This window comes from Panthera uncia, chromosome E1 (assembly GCF_023721935.1).
Source record: "Panthera uncia isolate 11264 chromosome E1, Puncia_PCG_1.0, whole genome shotgun sequence".
Classification (NCBI taxonomy): Eukaryota; Metazoa; Chordata; class Mammalia; order Carnivora; family Felidae; genus Panthera; species Panthera uncia.
The window spans coordinates 15,189,319-15,211,754 of record NC_064814.1 but is presented as its reverse complement, the minus strand read 5'-3'; the positions used below and the strand labels follow the sequence as shown (position 1 = coordinate 15,211,754).

Genomic DNA, 22,436 nt, shown 5'->3' with positions numbered 1-22,436 from the left:
GATTCCAGATTTCTACACTGTACGAACAGAAACATCTCAAGTTTCTTGGGACCCTTGAGTACCAAGGCCTGAGGTGACCATCAAATGAGCAAACTTTCAGCCTCCCGCTAGACATTCATGGAGTCAAACAGCCATTTTGGAAGGTCCAGAAAAAAAAGTCAGAATGTGGAAGATGAGCCAAAGGAGAACAGAGCAAAATTAAGTATATAGAAAGTTCTCAATAGATGCTTGATTGAATGCAATCAGAATAAATTGCAGAGAGGATATGTTTTAAGAGGCTGGCCCAAAGAGTCATTTCTATCATAACTTGATTCCCTCCCACAATTGGGCAAGCTGTTGAACGTCTCTGTGCTCAGTTTTCTTATCTACAAACTGGCAATAATAACGTTCCCCCCCCCCCCCATCATTTGTCCTGTCTTCCTCAATTAGAGAATATGTTTCCTTTTGATTATGTCAGTGTCCAGAGCAGAGCTGGGCCCTACCTGTACTCAGTCAGTTCTCACCGATGGGACCTATGGTCACTGTGTGGCAGGGAGAGACTCAGGTGGTTTTCAGGAATAATAAAGACAACAGGACCATCTCCCAATTTCCACAACAGAGACTAACTGGGAAATTATGGTGCTGGCTGAACCTGGCTCCCCTAAGTACCTACTATTTCCAGTTGAGGCTCTCAAACCAATGACTTAAGAAAATGCCCAGCCCCAACTCTTACTGTGTCCCATTTTGCTCTGGCTCGCTCTTCCTCAAATTTAGCAAACTCCTTCCGGTCATGGATGGTGATGAGGAGCTTCCAGATGAGCAGAGTAGCAAGGCCGATGAGCAAAATGGCCCCCATCACTGAGAGTAGGACCACCAGGATGTCAGGACCCTTGGGACACTCTGTCAGGAGAGAGCACAGAGCAGGGACGTTGTAAAGGCAACCTGACCAAGTAAGAAATTACTAGAAATCTCTCTGAGGGAAACAGGGCTTACAAAATAAATCAAAATTTTTAAAGGGGGGGGGAGCACCAATATTTAAGACAGCAATAATCTGTCCTGAGTAGTTTAAATTAGAGGTCATAAGCAGGTCACCCCCGGTAGAATCTAACCTACTCAAGTGTTTATTAAAAAGTTGATTTTATGTTAACTCTACTGGATTTAAAACAAAAGCTTGATTAAATTTTTATTTTGTTGGCAGCATGGAATAATCAGGAGATTATCCCCCTAAAACTTCAGATTCTTCTTCTTCCCTTTAAAAACATGAATAAATAGAGGCGCCTGGGTGGCTCAGTCGGTTGAGCGTCTGACTTCGGCTCAGGTCATGATCTCACACTTTGTGGGTTCGAGCCCCGCATCAGGCTCTGTGCTGACTGCTTCCTCAGAGCCTGGAGCCTGCTTCAGATTCTGTGTCTCCTTCTCTCTCTGCCCCTCCCCTGCTCACGCTTTGTCTCACTCTGTTTCTCAAAAATAAATAAAAGTAAAAAAAAATTTTTTAAACATAAATAAAAAGGTCTGGAAACACTGCACCCACAGGGCAGCTCTGGTTAGATGTGAGTAGCTGCTGTCCCCTTTAGATGGGACACATTTTCTAGTTTGCCAGACTTGTCACCACCCTCTTTTCTCCACTAAACAGAGGCAACATGTTAACTTGTCATGGAGGCTGTGCTACTGTGGGTTCTGGAGCTAGACCGCCAGGGTTCGAATCCTGGCTGACAACTTACTTTGCTATGTGACCTTTGATAAACTATTTAACCTTTCTGGGTGGCTGTTTCCTATCTCTCCATGTTTAAAATGGAGAAAGTAATAGCACTGAATTCCAAAACTTATGAAGAATAGTTAAGTTAAATATATACTTTTAAAAATTGTTTTTAACGTTTATTTATTTTTGAGAGAGACAGAGCATGTATGGGGGAGGGGCAGAGAGACAGGGAGACACAGAATCCGAAGCAGGCTCCGGACTCCGAGCTGTCAGCACAGAGCCCAACGCGGGGCTCGATCTCACGAACTGTGAGATCATGACCTGAGCTGAAGTCGAACACCCACTGCGCCACCCAGGCACCCCAACTTATTTATTTTTTTAATGATTATTTATTTTTTAGAGAGAGAGAGAGAGTGCGCATGAGTGGGGGAGGAGCAGAGAGAGAGGGAGACACAGAATCTGAAGCAGGATCCAGGCTCCGAGCTGTCAGCACAGAGCCCAACAGGGGCTTGAACCCACGAACTGCAAGGTCGTGAGCTGAGCTGAAGTAGGACGCCTAACCAACTGAGCCACCCAGGCATCGGGCTCCATGCTGATCATGAAGCCTGCTAGGGATTCTCTCTCCCTCTCTCTCTGCCCCTCTCCCCAACTCGTGCATGCTCTCTCTCTCTCTCTCCCACAAAATAAATATTAAAAAAAAAAAAAGAAACCTGTAAAAATAAATAAATAAGTTAAATATATTTAAAGAACTCAGAACACTGCCTAGCACAGACTCAGTGCTCAATAACTATCAGCTACCATTATTACTCGTGTTCTTGTTACACCTGTTTTCACTAATTTATTTACCTAGCTCCTTAGGCATTTGTATTTGTTTCTCTGGTTTGGATATGTACATCTCTGAGGGCTGGGAACCTAATGTCCTTGTTAGCACAGAGACCAGGAAGCCTGCCAACCCAGACAATATTTTGGGTTCCTTCCCAAAATATTTCGTCATCTTTAATCCTAACCCTATTGAAAGCCGACTTCCTGTTCAACCCTAGTCAACAACCAACACAGACAGAGGTGCATCACCCCTCTGAAGACCAAGCTGACTGTGCTCTGCAGAGCTCTGCTTCCCATAAACCACAGGTGTCTGATGGGTGACCTCACTCCAGTAACTTCTCAGGTGTTATGTAATTAGGTGTTTGGATATACGGGTATTGATGGGTCTGGAGAGGTGGTCATGCCCACTTTCCACACTGTCTCCCACCTTCTTCTCTAAACATACACCCTACGCTCACCACACATGACCCAAAAACAACCACCGATGCAGACCCAAGCTGGCTATTTCCCAAGCTACCAAATTATAACCTGTCTATAATTAAAGGAGCATCTGGAGAGAGGCTGTGAGGTTCCAGTGTCTGAGTTCCCAGGAGTGAAGGGCACCAGCTCTTCCGGGAACAACAATTATGAATTCTTGGGAAGAGAGGGCTGACCCTCAAACCTCAGAGTGAAATCTCTTCAATTCTGCATGTCAGTATGGGCAGGACAAGTAGAATGTCAAGAGGTCTTCAGGCAAAAACATCTATTAAGCATTTGTCCTGAAAGGAGTAGATGGCAGGATTCCTGGAAGAAGATGATGAGATCAGCTGGTCTCTAGAGAGCTCTCTCAGCCATGGTGATGAGGACCCATCGTGGAGACCCAAGGTCAGGAAAGACTGGGCAGGGCTGGCAGGTTTGACAAAAGCACAGGAAATCCAGTTAAACTTGAATTTCAGATAAACAATAATTTTTCAGCCTAAGTAGGTACTAAATGTTGAATGGGACATATTGTATTCGACGAGGCAACTCTATCTGGGAGTGATAAGGACCCAGCTCAGTGGAGCCCACTCCACATAGTAGGCTGAACACCACCCAGTCAAGGCCAAGCCCTTTGGCAGTGCTGTCTCTACTGCCTTGCAGTGGCCCAGCCCTTCAGGGAGACCATCCGCAAAGGCATGAGTTGGGGAAGAGAATGAGAATAATCCCCTCCTGTGCTCTGGGACCTCAGATGACACATTCTGCACAAAGCCAGAACCCCTGAAAATAGTTGGGGGCGGTAGGTGAGAAGAGAGGTCAAATTCAGAATTCCAGGGCAACAAGATAGGGAATATGGGTCTGGGGTCCCATCTCCTCATGTGGAGGATGGAATCTACATCAGAAAAGCTACTCCACCCCCCACCCTGGGGGGTTATTTGTACCAGCTCAGGTTATCACCATCTTTCTGCCCCATAATTCCAGGTAGTGGATTCCATCTAAGAATATCAAGCCAAAAGATTTTGGTGTTACAGCAGAATCACCTGCAAGGATTGTTATAGCAGAGATGAAGTAACGTTAAACCCCAAAGCAAGAACGTACTGCCCTTCAAAAATGAGAAAGCACAAAGGTGCAAATAGGGCGGGTGTGGAAAAATCCATGAAACGTGTTAACACAGGTGGGCGGGAAAGTGTGAGGGGTCATGGCCAAATAATCCACATGTGCTCCCCCACAGATACATACCCAGACTCTGCCCTCTCCCCTTCCCATGTCAGCTTTCCCTTGAGTCGCTAAATAAAATTAAGGTCATACCCTTTCCTTTACCTTCCTTCTCCCTTCTGAAGGGTGAGAGCCCTGGGAAAGGCAGGTGAACAATATCACGGTAGGGGGCGCCATGCTCTCCGGTACCCATGCAGCCAGCAACACCCTGGCTGACCCGGATGTAGTAGAGCTTCTTTCCACTGTCACCCGCTTCCTTCTCCAAGCAGCCAAAGTTCTCCGAGCAGGTTATCAACATGTATGCAAGCCTGCCTGTCAACTCGAATAATCAGTCCTAGTAACTCATTCAAAACCCGTTTACTAAGTATCTTCTCTGTAGATGACTGAGCCAAGTATGGAGATATAACGATAGATAAGACAGATGGTTCGTGTGTTCGTGGGGCACGTGATCTACTGAGGGAGATGGGTGATTAAAGAAGCAAGTTAATGGTGGAATGAAGGCCCATCTAAGGGAAACACAGCTGCTCTGGGACTCAAACAGGAGCACCCAACCGAATCAGAAGAAAGGATGATGGAGGCGGTCTGAGAAGGCTCACTAGGGGAAGTGATGTGTCCAAAGCAGAGGCACTCAAATATTGGGGCGTCTCACAACTGCCAGGAGCACTATTCAAGAACACAGAGGCTGGGGACACCTGGGTGGCTCAGTCTGTTAAGTGTCTGACTTTGGCTCAGGTCATGATCTCACAGTTCATGGGTTCGAGCCCTGCGTTGGGCTCAGAGCCTGGAGCCTGCTTCGGATTCTGTGTCTCCCTCTCCCTCTGCCCCTCCCATCTTTCTCTCGACTCGTGCTCCATCTTTCTCTCAAAAAATGAATAAACATTTAAAAATGTAATAAAAAATCAAATAAAAAGAACATAGAGGCTCATGGAAGCAGCATGGGGCTCAGGACTCTCGATTTTTTAGCGAGGGGAACATAGAAAAGTTTGAGACCCACTTTCCTAAAGCAGGGGCCAGCAAGCTATTGTCTGGGAGCCAAATGTGGCTTGCCACCTGTCTTTCTAAATATACTTAGGCTTGTGCATTAAATATAGACTATGGCTGCCTTCCTGTTACAATGGCAGAGTAGTCATGGCAGAGACCACAAGGCCCACAAAGCCTACAATATTTATTTTGAGAGAGAGAAAGCATGAGTGGGTGAGGGGCAGAGAGAGAGAGAGAGAGAGAGAGAGAAACCCAAGCAGGCTCCACACTGTCAGTGCGGAGCACAATGTGGGGCTCAAACCGATGAACCGTGAGATCATGACCTGAGCTGAAATCAGGAGTCAGACACCTAACCAACTGAGCCGCCCAAGTGCCGCCCAAGCCTAAAATATTTAACCCCTGGCCCTGAACAGAAAGTATTTGCTGGACCCTGGTCTGAAGGAGGATTTGAAGAAATTTCTACAGCTGTAGGAATCAACTGACGAGCAACCAACTGACTTAGTCTCTGCCTTCAGACATTGTTCCTTCACTCATAGAAGCTCCTGTCCACCCCCCGCCTTGGCACAGCCCTTGTCCCTCAGCAGTATCACTATCAATTTACATGTCCCTCTCCCCCTGGCCTGTGAGTGCCACATCTGCTTGATTTATTGTTATATTCCCAGCACCTAGTCTACTGGCTGATATACAATAAGTACTCGAAAATATTTTCTAGTGATTCATCGCTTCATCTGTTGTGTAAGAGAAAGGAAGGAGACGGGGGTGGTAAGGGGAAGCGAGCTAATCTACTACACTGGATGGCGACAAACCTGTGGTTGGTCTGTGTATGACGGATGAGCTCCTCCTGCTTCCAGAAGGCTGTGAGAGCAAGCACTAACTTTTCAGTGCTCAGAACACCTTGGCTTGGTGCCTCAAAGCCAGTACTGTGTCTCATGGTGACCCTGGTAAGGTCAACACCTCAAAGCATCAGGCCTTCCTCTGAAGCAGCGAACAGGTTGCCCTTGGCAACCACCTGACCTTAAGTGGAGCGGATGCTGAAGAGTCCCAGACTTTAAATTCCTCACTTCTTAATACTGTCACCTCAAAAAAATGCCAGGATGTATTTTGTCCCTTCGTGGGATCCATATCTACCTTCTTCCTTTCCTTACCCACCTTCTTTTTCTGCCTCCTCAATTAGCAAGTCACTTTCTCACAAAGATTGGTATTTAAATATCTCCCACCCCCAGATGACAGGCCCTAACTTACCACTTGTAAGGTAGTCTTAACTTGGCTGTTCTGTGTAAGAGGCGTAATGGGTGGAAATTGCTGCCTAACGTGGCTCTCCCGCTCCCTATAGGTGCAGCGTCAGGGGCCCTGGCGGTTCACGCACCTGGCTCCTCTACCACATAGAGAATGGACTTTCCACTGGAGTCTTCATAGTACTGGAATCTGACAACACAGTCATCTTCATTCTTGTACGTGCAGTTCACTGCATCCTTGCCAGTATCCTCTGAGGAAGGGGAAAATATGGGAGAGTGAAAAACAAGGCAATTCCTGGAAGACGGGGCCATCCCCAAACCCCAGTCATGGGACTTCTGAGAAAGTATGCAACAGGAAACCCTATGCCTGACATTAGGCAAGATGCCTAGACTTGAGATGGCTGTTGTGCCTGGCAATTGCCTCTAGATGACCCTCGCTGCTGAATTTTGTCCCTCCCAGACCCTTTTTGGTTCGTATTCCTTCCCTTGGAAGGGACATGACAGAACACATGACACAGTGTGATTCAAAGCCTGGCTCTACCACCTGTCAGCTGCGTAATATTGGGGAAGTTACTTGACCTCACTGGCTCTTTCTTCATCTATGAAAGGAAAAGGATAACCCACCTCACAACACTGGTAGAGAACTAAATGACGTCAAGTGAACAGTACCTAATACAGAAGGGTGTTCCCTTCCCTCTCTTTCCTTTCCCTCCTGGCTCAACTATTCTCAATAGTTTGTTGGCAAAGCCCTTACATTTCTTCCGTTTCTGCGTCTGATCCAGTGTTCCTCTCCAGAGCCAGCCTCTCTTCTCTGACTCCCATCACTTTTTTGTAGGCTTCACCCCTTCTAATTCTGAAGCCTCTTATTCTGACAGGGAAACTATAGGTGCCCCTCTATCATTTGCACCACGTCCTATAGTGATGCAACCAGACAGGTAAAACTGACACACGATGACATTAAGCAAATGCACCAAGGTCAACACAAGTACGTGATGGGACAGAACTAAAACAGGAGTCTCAGAGCACACCAGACTTGAACTCAATGATTGCTTCTCGGCCTTTTGGCTAAGATCAAGTGTAGTATCAGACTTGAACTCAATGAGCCGCCCGAAAACTAGTGGTATAAGAGTACAGTGGAAAGAGTAAGGATTTCCAGATTCATTCTAAGCTTAACTTGTTCGGGCAAGTTATGTAGCTTTCCTGAGATTCAGTTTCCTCATCTGCAAAATGAAGATAACAACAGTACCACAGTTCTACTCTACTAGGTGGCTGAGAAAAAGACAAGATCATGTGTATGAAAAGATACTTGCCTAACTTTTATAAGTTACACAATTCCATACAAACAAGCATTTATCTTTATGATTATCATGGCACGGGGGTAGGGGGTAAGAGAAATACTTTCAACTAACCTGAGATTCCCCTCTGGTCTAGGTAATAAAAACATCTCACATCTCTCTCAGCAGTCTCGCCCGCCTGAGCTAATCACAGCATACCGATTCTCCTCAGGAGGAAAAGCCGTCTCTTCAAACTCAATCCCCAAATCACGCCCCTCACCCCCCCCCCCACCAGCCCCACTTCTGATATTAGCCAAAGGATCCAGAGAGCTGACCCTTTTCTGTAACACCCCCAGCCAGAAGCCGACTGACTGGCTGTGTCTCACTGTGGCTCTCACTGAAAACATGTTTCCTGCCTTCGTGAGAGACAGCTATCTCAGGAGAGATTGCCATCTCCCTAGACCAACCAATGCCTAGCTGACCCAGATAACATCAGATGTGCTGACAGCAACAAAGATTATCCCCTTTTCGGTCAAGGTGAAATTCAAACTACAATGACTGCAGGCAAGAGTTTTGCTCACCACTGTATTTTTATCTGTCTTATTCTAGGAAGGGCTCCAGAGAGCCAAAAAAGGCTACAGCATTATGATTTTAGCTAAAATCCATAAGGGTGAAGGTTTCCCTCCAAACCAGCAGAGCAGTATGCCTGGGCATTGCTGAACACTCTCAGTTAAGTAAACTCAGTAAATGGTTACTAGCCTCCTAAACTGACGTCACCTAGCCTAGGTTTCTTCATCCGTAAAATGGGATGCATTGTCTTCCTCTCCCTGGGGAGGTCAAGTTAGGGTTGATTTCTACATACTTTAAAAGTTATCTGTAGGGTCTTGCTGAGTCTGTGGGTGCCGGGAAGCAGCAGAATGGGGAGGGACTGTGGAACAAATTAGCAGAGGGCACAAGAGGACTCAGGGAAGCTGGCCTTTATTAAGTGCCTAGTGTGCATCAGGTCTGTACAACATGCCTTTGAGGCAGGGATTACTCTTCCATTTTACTGATGAGACATAGACACGTTTTGGGATCAACTGAAAACTTCAGCAGCCGCATATGTGCGCAATTCTAAGACATGCTGAACTTACTGAGCTCCTTCACAGGCTCAATCTCATCACGACAGTACCGGCTGCAGGTATTTTCTTTATGTAGGTCTCCTCGGTCAAATTTCTTACACTCCACACACTTCCTAAAAGAGAGACGACACAGAGATTAAGACAAGGGAGGAGAGGGACGCCTGGGTGGCTCAGTCAGTTAAGCATCCGACTTCGGCTCAGGTCATGATCTCGCCGTCTTCGAGTTCGAGCCCCGTGAGTTCGAGCCCCGCGTCAGGCTCTGCGCTGACAGCTCAGAGTCTGGAGTCTGTTTGAGATTCTATGTGCCCCTCTCTCTGCCCCTCCCCAATTGCACTCTGTCTCTCTCTCTCTCTCTCTCAAAAATAAACAAACAAAAAAGACGAGAGAGGAGCAAACCTACGTGTGTGTCAGTCCAGCTCTGACGTCCACACACCAGAAAGCTGCCCCACCTCGGAAAACAAACACCGAAACAAAAACCCCTGTAAGACAATTCTGGGGGACCCAGAGGGTCGGGTCTGGAGTTCAGGGGTGGGAGTTCCTCCTCACCCAGAGGCAGGGCCTGGCAGGCAGAAGGCCCCAGTCCCCTCATTAAACTTCTTCATGTCCCATCTGAGAGTGTGACAGGAGGTGAGGCGTGTGCCACTTCGAGGAGCCTTAAAGGCAGAACCGGTCATGTAATCTGGGGACCCGGCACAAAAGAAGATGTCAGGCCCCTTGTTCAAAAATCCCTAAGCATTACAAGACAGTGCCGGCAGAGCGGTAAACCAAGCATGGGGCCCTTCTAAGCACAGGGCTCTGTACAAATGCACAGGTTGCATGCCTATGAGCCCAGCCCTGCTGAAAGTGGCAAGAGAAATGGCAGGAGCTTCCCCTGACCCCAGATGAGTGGAGTTTGTACTAGCGAACATCTCCTGTTTCACAGAATCCTTCATAACTCCAGCCCAACTCTCCCACAGGATCGGAACATGAGAACGTTCCCCAGAAGTTCCCTGGTTTAGCCTTCCTCCCAACTCAGGGATTCAGGATGCCATCCCAGGAGAGGGGTTTCTCCAACTGGAGTCCAGCGGGTGCTACTTTGGCCCCTGCATGGTTGGCTCTCCCTCCATCTTTGCCCAAACTTTTCCGTGGGAAGAGGAAAGCTAGCCTCTTAGCTGCAGCGGACGCCTCCTCCTGAAGCTTTGGTGAGTAAGAACCTGGAGGGTTGGGGATTCTAGCCTGGGGGACCCCCTCCCTCCTTCTAGCACCCGACTGGCTCCAACTCACTTCTCTGCCCACTCACTTCTTAAAGGTGCAGGCGTCAGGGCAGGTGGGGCACTTCTCACAGGTGTCCCCGTAGGAGCCGGGCTGGATGCACTTGCAGCTGCCGCACTTACACTCGCCCCGGCCGCTGCACAGCAGCCCGTTGCTGGACATGCAGGTGTCGGTGCGCGTGGTACAGTTGCAGTAGAAGCCGGTCCAGTCGGAGTCACACAGACAGTCCCCACAGCTGCACTGGCCGTGACCTGAAAGCACACAGCCCGAGGGGGCGGGCAGCAGGTGAGGGGCCCCAACCCGTGGCTCAGCCTGCTCTCCAGCTTTACCCTCATCCACCCTCCTCCCACGGCCACTCATTAACACCCCACGGAAGCGTCACCACCTTCTATCCTTCTAGCCTCATGCTGCTAGCTCTGCCTTGACGCCCTCTCGTCCTGTGATCACTACCAAACTCCCACTTACCTTTCGAAGCTCAACTCAAAAGTTCCTTCCCCTCCATAACTTTTTCTGACCTCCCCGGAGCAAATTGTCTACTACGTGTTCTCCCAGCACTTACATATACCTCTATTTTAACCCTCATGACCAGCCCATTTGCTTGCCTATCTGTTTCTCTTTCTAGATTTTGAGCTCCACAGTGAGAGAGGACATATCAATTTGTCCGTCGGCAGGGATTAGCGTAACGTCTGAAATACAGTAGGCATGCAATTAATGTTTCTTTATCCATTTATGCAACAAATATTTATTGAGCTCACACTGGGCACTGGAGATTCGGCAGTGAATGAGACAGGAAAGGTCCCTATTACCGTGGAGCTTATGTCCTAGTTAAGTTCCTGGGTAGGGTGCCTGGTGGCTCAGTTGGTTAAGCATCTGACTCTTGATTTCAGCTCAGGTCATGATCTCACGGTTTGGTTAGTGAGGTCAAGCCCTGCATCAGGCTCTGGGCTGACAGCCTGGAGCCTGCTTGGGATTCTCTCTCTCCCTCTCTCTCTCTCTCTCTCACACACAAAATAAGTAAATAAACATTAAAAAAGAAAAAAAAATCCTGGGAACCACACACACATTCACCAGCATGTGCCCTGTGTTGTATCATCACAGTACTGCAGAGAGCCATCAGCCCTAGTAGGAAAGACCTACTCACTTTACTGCACGAATGTAGGAATGGGAAAGAGAGATTGGGGTAGGGGGTAGATTGGTTAAACGCAGGTGTTAACTCTCAGTGCTACATCCCCCTAATCACTTAACAAGGCTTGAAAACTTGGCTCTCCCAAACTCAGAAGAAAGGGTGACTCATTCTCAAGGATTCCGAATCAGGAAGAAGTGGATGAATAATAAAAATCTGACTGTTAATCAGAGGAAAGGCAGGGAGCCAAGGGGAAGTAACCTCAACGGGTCTCAAAATCATGTCACTGTGTGAGCGGATGGGCCCCAAGATGGTGGAGGAGAGCGAGGTGCATAGGCTCAAACAGACACTAGCTGGCATCTTCTGCTCCCCAGGGACCCCAGGGGGTCTGACTAGAGGCCCTTGGTCAATGAGTCTCTCTGCCAGTGATCCTAGCACCATCCTCTATTCAAGACTCAGACACACCTTCGCTGCCTTGGAAAGAGATGTCCGCTTCTTTCTGGATGGCAAACATAAGGTCAGCTGCCCCAGCTCCAAATATCTGGAGAGTAGAGCCCGCTCCACCCGGAGGCAGAGGGAATGGTCTTGTGTAACCTTTGTCCACCAGTCATTGGCCCAGGTCTGAGGGCAAGACAGCTCCTGTCAGCTGAAGATAATTCCAAGGAAGGGGCAGCTGTGAGCTGTTATCAGCAGCCCTAACAGCAGCTGGAGGGGCCCCACAGTGTCTACTACAAGCAGCTTTCGGTGATGGCTCCCGAACAGGGAAAGGCAGACGCCACAGAGGTCTGGCAGCACCCGGAGGCCTCCGCCTCCTCAGAAACCCTTGTCCCATGGTGTCTCCTTTGTGAGGCCAAACAAAGTAACCTTTGAGAAGATGGTCTGCCAGGCCAGCCACGGAGCGAGGCTGGAAGTGGAGTGGCGGCCGGAGCCGGCAGGCCGAGCCCGAGCCCGGGCAGGGTCAGCCCTCAGAAGGAAGCTACAGTGCGGTGATGTCACGGGACTGGCATCCCTCCAGCAAAAGGGTGGCTGAGCCTGGGTTCACAGCAAAGTCAGAGGAGGAGGGTGAGAAATGAAGAGAGAGTGTAAGAAAGAGGAGGGAAATAGAAAAGAAGGCAGCGGGGGAGGGGTAAGGGAGGAGCAAGTATTTTAGGTCAGAGGGAATGACCTCTCCCTATAGAGCGCGACTCCCAGGCCGATGCTCAGCCCCACTCCTCTCTGCCTTATGAGCCGACCCTTTGTCTGACATCCTACTTCCTCCATGAAGCCACCCAGGCCTCCTCTGTTCACACTGGGTCTCTCTCCAGGAGACTCCTATAACATTCCCCAGGGACAACTCACTTCTTTTCTTTAATTTTTTAAAAATGTTTTATTTATTTTTGAGAGACAGAGTGAGAGTGGGTGGAGGGGCAGAGAGAGGGGAAGACACAGAATCGGAAGCAGGCTCCAGGCTCTGAGATGTCAACACAGAGCCCGACGCGGGGCTCAAACTCACAAACCGCGAGATCATGACCTGAGCCGAAGTTGGACGCTTAACCAACTGAGCCACCGAGGCGCCCCAAGGACGCCTCACTTCTAAGATCTGGCACGTTCTGCCTCATGTTGTGAATTATCCTCAGGTAAGTTAATTAAGGGCAAAACTGTCTTATTCACGCCTCCCTATCCCACAACACTACAGCACAGAACCTGGCTCAGGGGTGTCTGATCAATCTATGCTCATGGATGTCCCTCGGGGAGAAGGATGAGTCCCTCGGGGAGTCCCTCGGGGAGAAGGATGCACTCCCTGATGTTTCCGACGGAAGTGCTGATAACAGATGACCACAAAAGACCATGCCTCCAGCGGGGAGGGGGAAGGCCAGAGGCTGGGGAAATGGCTAAGTCATAGCATGCCCCCCTCGTGAGCCACTGCTTGCAGCAAAGAACAGACCAGGCCAGCAGCCCAGGGAAGAGACAATGGTGAACTGGTCTATAAACGGAGTGGTCAGGAATCACGCATGCCCCCTGTTCACCCGTGTGGACTGAGCGCCTGGCACAGAACAGGTGCTCAATAAGTGTGTGTCCCTGAGCATCCGTCACTGGGGAGTGTGACGGCAGCACCACAGGATCCAGACCTGCAGCCAGTAGGCACACAACACCCGGGCTGGCAGTGGGGGAGGGAGGCCTCTGAGCGGCTGCCTGGGGTTCCCTCGTGAATTGGGTGGAGCGCATTGCTGACGAGCTGTGCTTGCACCAGTGAGAGGCAGGAAGCAGGCTGCTGAACCCGATGGCTTTGTTTCGCAGCATCGGTGGGGCCAGCAGCTGAAGGAAACACACTCTGCCCGCGGTCCCTCCCACCCTGCCTCATACCAGACCAGGAACCAGGAGGCTTGGAGAAGTGGCCCTCCCTCTGTCCCTGGTGCCCCCAAGGGGCTATCTGTAGGCCTCACGTAGGACAACCCTCTTCCCCTCAGCCCCACCCTACTCCCCGTGGTCTCCCACATCAAACTTACCATTCCTTTTGGTACTCTGAATATGATGTAAGTACTATTCACTAGTAAAATGAGCTGAAATGCCTCCCTCACCCTCTAATTCAAACTGCTGTTGGGGGGTCCGTGCCTGATCTCTTTCTCCCCTAATCTCCCTGCTACCATTTTTTTCCAATCTCTGTCAAATTTTGCTGACATGAATAAAGGAAACAATGTTGTAGATAATAAAAAGAAGTCTTTTTTATGTGACTTGGGCATGCTTTAGAATGACATAGATTTATGGGGCACCTGGGTGGCTCAGTCAGTTAAGCCTCCGACTTCAGCTCAGGTCATGATCTTATGGTTTGTGAGTTCGAGCCCCATGTCGGGCTCTGTGCTGACAGCTTAGAACCTGGAGCCCACTTCAGATTCTGTGTCTTCCTCTCTCTCTCTCTGCCCCTCCCTCACTCATGCTCTGTCTGTCTCTCTCTCAAGAATAAATAAACATTAAAAAATTTTTTTAAAGTTTTTTTAGAATCAAATTGTTTTTTTAACATTTCTTATTGAGAAACAGAGACAGAGCATGGGCACAGGAGGAGCAAAGAGAGAGGGAGACACAGAATCTGAAGCAGGCTCCAGGCTCTGAGCAGTCAGCACAGAGCCCGACGCAGGGCTGAAACTCACAAACTGCAAGATCATGACCCGAGCTGAAGTAGGATGCTTAACCAACTGAGCCACCAGGTGCCCCCTTTTTAATTTTTTTTTAAAAGAATGACATAGATTTACCTTTCTAATCAAGTTTTCATATACATATATATATATATGTATGTATATATATATATATATATAAATTTTAAAGTTTATTTATTTGAGAGAGAGAGCGAGCTCAAGCAGGAGAGGGGCAGAGAGAGAGGGAGAGAGAATCCTAAGCAAGCTCCACAGTGTCAGCGAGGAGCCCATCGTGGGGCTTAAACTCACAAACCCTGAGATTGTGACCTGAGCCGAAATCAAGAGTCAGTTAACCATCTGAACCACACTGGCAGCCCTTTCTAATCAAGCTTTCTTAAAGACAGATGTTAAAGTGAACATCTGGTTGGATTAGTTCGGCTCCTTTAAGCCCCATTGCAAAGGAAGCCAATCTGCACCATAGATTTGATCACCAAAGAAGCCAATTATAATCTGTGTTAATTAACCACACGATACACCCATAAACCAATCCTAAACAACTTGCAAATGTCTTTGATCTCTCTGTCACAAGAGGAATCAAGCCTCAGAGACCATAATCCAGCGAAAACCTATCCCCAGTGCCCCAGGAACTACTCAGGCTGCCTAGTTGCCTCTGCAAGTATTGTCAGCACATACAGACGACATTCACATTAGTTCCACTTGGTCTAGCTGGGGAAGTAGCCTAGGAGCAGTCTTTAGGGCAAGGAAAGACCAGGTTGAGATTTTCCGTGGGCCTCAAGACTTTACTGAATTTTGTAATGAGAAGGACAAAAAGTATCCTGCAGGTAGAAGGAGCCAAAATCGTAAGCCCCAGTTTGCAGGCTGGGCCTCTCAATGGCAATCCTTTCCCATGTCTGTGCTGTCCAGCATGCCACGAGCCACGTGGAGCTCCTGAGCAACAGAGGAAATGAATTTTTCATTTTTCATTTATTTTTTTAATTTTTTTAAGTTCATTTGAGAGAGAGGAAAAAAAAAAAAACCTCCAATGGGGGAGGGGCAGAGAGAGAGAGAATCCCAAGCGGGCTCTATGCAGTCAACACCCTGGCAGTGCAGTCAGGGCTTTAACCTACTGAGCCACCCAAGCGCCCCTCATTTTTCATTTAACTTAAATTTATTTAAATTTTATTTAAGTTATAATTCAATGTGACTAATTTACAAATAAACAGCCACACGGGGCTACTATATCTGACAGCACAGATCTAGAATCCAAAACGTTATAGTGCCAATAGCGATAACAAAATAGTGCCAGCATGTAAAAAGAGCTTATGATTTTCCACTCATTGTTCCGAGTGTATTGGCTGTTAAACGTGCTCCATTGCCTTGCTTTTTTACTATTTTCCAAGTCTTGTCATGAAAAGACAAATTCATGTAAAATAATTACTACCAACTTTACTACGTATTCTGATACCATGCAGTTTCCGAATCTGTAACTACTAAAAATTAATTACCAGCAGCCAGAGATTTTTTTTTTTAACCTAAAAAGGGAGTTGTTCCGCATCCTTGAAATGATCAAGAGCCAGTGATTTAAAGTATTAGCAGGATGGCAGGTGGAAGAAAAGAAAATAACGGTCTTCACCTTCAGGCTCCCCCACTCGTTCCCATGCTCCAGGAGAGCAGAGGCTCCCTTCTGTGTACCCCAGGAGCAACGACGCGGGGAGCAGAGCGGAATTACAGAGAACCTCCTTCCTGTCTTCTGCCGTTGGAGTGGAAGGACCATCCACTCGGCTCTGCCTGCTGGGCCTTCCTGTGCCCACCTAAGCCCCGGCCTAAGTTTCCAGAGGCTGTGGATGTGCGAGCGAGCGTGCACGGGTACAGGGGCGGGAGGGTGTGCAGTTTCACTCACCTGAGCACATCTCCCCCTTATAGCGGACGCAGGAGAAGTCATCACACTCGCAGTACTTGCCCGTGATCTTGCCAAAGTCACTGCTGTGGCAGACGCACTGGCCACACAGGCACTCGCCCCGCTGGCTGCAGGCGGGCTGGCCCTCCCGGGGGCTGCACTCTTCCTGCTGCGAGGGGCGGTAGTCCTCTTCGGAGCACTCGCACTGGGACCCCAGCCACCCGGGCCCGCAGCGGCACACCCCACACTCAAAGGTCCCGTTGCCATTGTTGCAGCGGCGGCTGTAAGGCTCAGCATGGGCCTGGCACGCACAGTCACAGTCGAAGGTGACCTGAACGGTGAGGCTGTCTTTGAAGCCTACAGGCTTGATGGTGAAGGACTTCTCCCTCTCCTGCGGGCAGCCTCGCACCTTGGCCTCAATGCTGAAGCTCACCTGGGTGGAAAGGAAGACCGCATTCAAACACAGGCGCACCCTGTTATCACTCCAGCCCTGGAGGGAAAGAAGCCCCGCCCTGCCCCGCCCTGCCCTGCCCTGCCCGGGAATATCCAAACTGGGTGTCTCATCCCCCAGCAACCTGGAGTTCCTCAGCCTCCAAATGACCAAGGTCTGCAAAGCAAAAAGAAAAGCCTGGGGACAGTTGTCCAGTTATATCTGGTTGGGTGCACAGACATAATTTACAGTCAGGAGAGAGGTTGGTTTTGTTTTTTTTTAAATATATATTTATTTTTTGGGAGACTGCAAGTGGGGGAAGGGCAGAGAGAAGGACAGAGGATCTGAAGCAGGCTCTGCGCTGACAGACTGACAGCAGTGAGCCTGAGGTGGGGCTCGAACTCACGAACTACAAGATTATGACCTGAGCTGAAGTTGGATGCTCAACCAACTGAGCCACCCAGGTGCCCCTGGATATATGTGTGTGTGTGTGTGTGTGTGTGTGTGTGTGTGTGTTTTAATTCCACCTGTGAAATAAGCCAGCTCAAGCAGAACAGAACCTGTGATCTTATAAAAATTCTTCTCTGGCCAACGAAGCCAGCTGGACTGATTATACACAAGGTCAGTCAGCCAGACACACAAAGCACTATACGGCACCACACGATGCCACACAGTGACCAAAGGCTCAGGATCTACTGTTTAATTTCCATATAGTACATCATCACTTGTGCAGTCAAACACCTTTCCGGCCAATATTTCTTAGACAGGATATGTGCACATGTTCTAGAATATAGATAGGTGTACGGACAGATGGATGGACCTAGATACAGAAATGATAGAGATACAGATGATACCGGTGATAGAGATATAGCTATCCCCCTTTCTGCTTCCCTCCCTCTTCACCAACCCCTCCCCCCATCGGCAGAAGCAGAAGAGAACCAGTAAGGAAAGAAAGCCATAGAGGCCACAGAGGGACCTGAGGGGCAAAATGAACATTTGCGTTCTGGAAGTCTATGACAGTGGGTATTTGGTATTTTTGCCTGTTCCATTTGCTGTTGAATCTCCAGCAGCGAATGATGCCTGGCACAAAGTTGGCGCTCAGCAACTATCGGTAGATGTGACTGCCATTTCACATTGTAGAGGAAAGACAGGTATTACCGTAGGGGAGGCTGGAGACTGGGCCAAAGGTAAGAAATATTTTCATTTGCAATCAGCTGTGCGTAAACAAACAGAGGTAAGCTAAACGCAAGTTTTTTAAAAATCTCCGCATAGTGGAGAAGTTTAGACAACAGGAGTCTCAGAGGAAAAGGTTGGCAGCTCCATTATATCCAACTTGTAATGACCTTCGGGAAGAAGGTGCAGGGGAGGAATGGAAGGGTGCCCACAGACGCTCAGGGGCAAAGGCCAGGGTCAGAGCTGAAGCTTCAGCCCCTGCCCAGCCCAGTCCACCTCACCGTGTCTCCAATCTTGAGTCCGACACAAGACTTGAGGCCAGGGATGACCTCGTTGTTGAGACAGGTGGCGTTGAAGGATAGAGACAGCTCCTCGGGGAGGTCCCGCACTTCCAGCTCTACTTTAGAGCGGATTTTCTGAGCAGAAAGGGGGCAAAAGAAGGTTAAGGAGATGAGCTGAGAGGAAGTAGATAGGAACCAATTCCACCCCAAGTAAAATATCGGGTGGCCACGGACTCACCGCGGCAGTGCTGGGTGCTGGGGTTTGCTTAGAAGCTGCCAGAGGAGAGCATCCTTAGGAGCCTATTTCTTATAATATTTCCTGCCCAAGGCCTGCTCCTCTCTCTCTCTGTCCCCCCTGGTGTCTAGTTGAATCTGGGTAAAATCTAAACCAGCCACACCCTCCTGCAAGCCTCAGAGACATGCAAAAAGGGAGGGCTAGCACTGGTCACCTTGGATAGTAGCTTTTTTTACCTAATTTTTAACCGACCTCATCTTCCCCTTGGCTCAGCTCCCTCTTCTCTCTATTGTTGGAGCCCTATCCCTCACCCTGTCCTTCCTCACCACCATCCCCAACCTCTCTTTCCTTTCCACCTTCTCTAAGCTCTTCCACCCACTGCTCCTGATACTCCCTGGCATTTCTTTCTGAGCCATTTCCCTCTCAGAAGGCTGCATTCCTCCCAGTGCTGGCCATCAGCCAGCCTCTAGAAGAATAAGAGGAAGGCAGTGAAGGCTGCATCGTGGACTCACATCCAGGACTCCAAAATCTGCGTTCCCTCCTGGGGAATGCCGAGTGAGGTGGATTCTCAGCAGACCCAACTCCAGTGCGAGACACTTACCCCATAAGCATCAACAATGAGCTGAAGGACGTTGCTGGAATTGGCAGACAGAACCCCCACTGTCGTCCCTGGGATGAGCTCGCTATAGTTCTAGAAGGTAAGACAGAGAGATGTGCAAGGCTGACTAAATGAAGAGGGTGATCTCAAAAGCCCTCCCCAAATCAGAATGAGGGTCTTGAAACGAAGATTGAGGGAAGGATGGGATATTTTACTTGTCACTTCCAGGAACAAACCTAGCAGTTTTGCAGCCCTGAGAAAAATTATAAAGAACTTCTCACACCCCTCTCCCCCAATAAATTACTCCCCTCCAGCACCACAAACACCAACACACCCATCCCGTGAGGTTCAAGGTTGGAGGAGAGAGACCATAAAAAGGAACCATTTGCCCCTGGGAATAGGCTGGAGGAGGGGCTTTCCTGGTTGGGAAGCATGGCCCGTGCTAGTGTGCCTGGGTTCCCAGAGACGGCTCCACCCAATACAGACCCCACTCCCGAAATCCCTGAAGGCAGAGTCACCTGGTAGAGACTGACTACATTTTCCGTTACAGCAAAGATCAAATTGATGTTTTTCTGGGATAGCTTCTCGGTCATCAGCCCCAGAGAGGGATAATCCTGTAAAATGGGAGGATGTGGAAGTCAGTTAAGAATTCACCTGAATTCTACACCTTAGAACTTGGCTGATTTGGGCTGTGGCCCAGACGGTGGTGGTGCTGAAACCTTTTCACGCCATGATCAGTGTGAGGCAATGGACTAAGTGGCAACACAAACCCAGTTGTGAACTCCAGGGACAGATGAAGAGGCAAAGGCTGGTCAAAGCCAAGCATCTCAGGGCACCTGGCTGGCTCAGTTGGTTGAGTGTCTGACTCTTGATTTTGGCTTAGGTCATGATCTCACAGTTCATGAGACTGATCCCCGCATCAGGCTCTGCACTGACAGCGTGGAGCCTACTTGGGATTCTCACTCCCTCCCCCCCTCTCTGCCCCTCCCTGCACACTGCGTGTGCTCTCTCTTTCTCTCAAAATAAATAAATAAGCATTAAAGAGAACCCAGGTGGCTCAGTTGGTTGACGGGGTCATGATCTCACGGTTTGTGAGTTCAAGGCCCTCATCAGGCTTGCTGCTGTCTGCACAGAGCCCACTTCTGATCCTCTGTCTCCGTCTTTCTGCCCCTACCCCACCCATGCATGAGCACGTGCGCGCTCTCTCTCCCTCTCTCTCTCAAAAATAAATAAAACATTTAAAATAAATAAGCATAGGGGTGCCTGGGTGGCTCAGTCGGTTGAGCGTCCGACTTCGGCTCAGGTCATGATCTCACGGTCCGTGAGTTCGAGCCCCGCATCGGGCTCTGTGCTGACAGCTCAGAGCCTGGAGCCTGCTTCCGATTCTGTCTCTCTCTCTCTCTGCTCCTCCCCCGCTCACACTGTCTCTCTCTCCTTCAAAAATAAATAAACATTAAAAAAAATTTTTTTTAATAAAATAAATAAGCATAGAAAGAAAGAAAGGAAGAAAGGAAACCAAGCATCTTTCTTCCTACTGGACTTTGATGCATTCACACCAGTTAGTTGTCAGGCCTCGTTTTTTCCCCCCACTAATTCGCTTAACAAACATTTATTGAATGATACACATATTACAGTCTCTGCTGCCAAGGAGCTCAGAGTCTAGTGCCGAAGCCAGGTACATACGACACAAAGCGAAGTGCAGAGAGGGGCATCGCAAGGGAATGTTGGGGCTCTGAGGAGAGAGGGGCGGGTGACGAGCGGGAAGGAAGGAGGGAGCTGCAAGGCAGAACTCCGAGTCTCCCTACCCACTGCTCTCCATCCAGCATGTGTCAAGCCCCATTTTGAAGCTTCTTCTTGTTTTGCAACTACTGACAAACGCCTCAGACTGGCGTGCGTAATCCTCCCCAACGTGGTCTCAGCCTTCTGGTCCACACGGCATACACCTCTCTCCCTCTTCTGCTGACCACTGAGCTGGCGCCCCCCCCCTCCCCGCCATGGGCTGGCCTTCTTTCTGGTAACTCTCCTCCTTCCTTAGGACCCAGCTCAGGTCCCACCTTCTCTGGGAGTCCTTCCTTGACTATCCCAGTTCATGATGAGCTTTCCCCCTTTGAATACCTAAAGCCCTTATTGAGCGTGCTACCCCACTGCACACTAATCAATCATGCATCTTGTATTCTTGGTAGCACGTCTCCTCAACTAAACCAAAAAGGGTAGGACCTTACGTAGTCCCTTTATCCCCCTCAGCCCCTGGTAAGGTGCCTTGCATACATTAGGTGTCAATGATTACTGACTCACCCAGTGCCCGGTCCTGCCCACTTGGACATGGCTGACACCAAAGAACCCAAGCCACAATGGGGATGCTGATGAACTGCGAACATGTCCCTGGGATCCTAGACCTTGCAGAGAACTCATGAGATCATCCAGCTTGGGGGCGGGGGCGCGGGGGGATAGACAAGGAGGGGCTATACTGTCTTTAAGAGACGTAGAGTTCACACCTCCCCCCAGATGCCCAGGTATCAGTATTCTGAGGGTCTTACATTTCTTCCTGGCTTACAGCCACTTAACTCCTCTCCTGTTACTTGACCTACTAAGGCCATAGAAAACAACTTAGAAGAAGTCGTCTTCTGTATCAGCTACATCATCCTTTCACCTTCTTCCTTTTTGTCCCTTTAACCTTTCCTCACAGGAACAGATCGCCATTCTTCAGATGATCTTTGTCTCTTTTTCCTCTGTCTTCTTCCAATAATCACAAGTGAGCGTGGTATTCCAAGAAGAGGCTAATCTGTGCACAGTAGACAGGAAGGCCCGCTTCCCAGCTGGACCTGCAAAAGTCCTTTGGGTCCATTCTGGATGCCATGCTGCTGCTGCTGCTGTTGCTTCTGCTGCTGGAGGCAGGGGAGGTGGTGGCGACAATGCCACAGCCAGGACCACTTATAATGGCTGTGCAGGCCGTACCGGGGGTGAGGGTGTCCAGTTGGTATGGGGGGCAGCAGGAGGACAGGCTGAAACAAGCCTTGCACCCTGCCCAGGGGAAGTGCCGCCATTTCCACATTCACACAAAGACTCTGCCTGGGTTAGGGCAGCCTTGGCCAGAGTGAATTGGGACCATAGGTGGTACCAAGAATCTCACCATGGTAGTGGAGGCAGAGTAATGGTTGTCACTGCCAACGTGGCACTGCCCATCATTGGGCTGGACAATGCCTGCCAGCCTTCCATCCAGCGCAATATGGGTCTTGGCATCAGTGGTAAACACCAGCAAGTGGGAGGCATCATTCCTCCAGCCAATCTTCTCCTGTTAAAAAAAAAAAAAAAAAGCAAAAGAGAGAAAACAACTTAAGCCACATCATTGGTAGAAAACAAAGATCCAAGGACTTCCACACGTGAAGGGCTGAACAAGTCGTCTCGGAGAGGGGCCTCAGTCCCAGTCCTCAGAACACAAGCCAGAGCTTTTCCAAGTTGAAGGTTTCTGTCTCTTAGGAAAAGAGTCTCAGCTGATTAGTTCAGGCAGCTGAAAGACACCTACTTCAACTCCAAATATAACTTTTCCAGTGATAAT

The 22,436-nt window shown here is 49.1% G+C and overlaps 2 protein-coding genes and 1 pseudogene across 3 annotated transcripts in view; 2 read left to right on the top strand and 1 right to left on the bottom strand.

Annotated features, from left to right (window-relative positions):
* The window catches only part of CDC27 (cell division cycle 27), an 803,505-nt gene that overhangs the window by 635,905 nt on the left and 145,164 nt on the right, over positions 1 to 22,436 (top strand). The window lies entirely within an intron of this gene.
* Positions 1 to 22,436, bottom strand: part of ITGB3 (integrin subunit beta 3) — a 54,520-nt gene that overhangs the window by 3,379 nt on the left and 28,705 nt on the right. The window contains exons 6-15 of one of the 2 annotated variants that reach the window (XR_007459300.1): positions 22,011 to 22,172; positions 19,399 to 19,494; positions 18,884 to 18,973; positions 18,048 to 18,182; positions 16,167 to 16,596; positions 10,062 to 10,284; positions 8,795 to 8,895; positions 6,519 to 6,638; positions 3,162 to 3,385; positions 718 to 879 (exon numbers count right to left, since the gene is read on the bottom strand). Coding sequence is in view for 1 of the 2 variants with exons in the window: in XM_049637587.1 (XP_049493544.1) it covers positions 713 to 879; positions 6,519 to 6,638; positions 8,795 to 8,895; positions 10,062 to 10,284; positions 16,167 to 16,596; positions 18,048 to 18,182; positions 18,884 to 18,973; positions 19,399 to 19,494; positions 22,011 to 22,172 (1,524 nt within the window). In the remaining variant the exon portion in view is untranslated. Of the gene's footprint in view, positions 1 to 712; positions 880 to 3,161; positions 3,386 to 6,518; positions 6,639 to 8,794; positions 8,896 to 10,061; positions 10,285 to 16,166; positions 16,597 to 18,047; positions 18,183 to 18,883; positions 18,974 to 19,398; positions 19,495 to 22,010; positions 22,173 to 22,436 lie in introns of those variants that run through there. The other variant, XM_049637587.1, reaches the window with a different exon arrangement.
* Positions 7,433 to 7,587, top strand: LOC125927758 (uncharacterized; annotated as a pseudogene).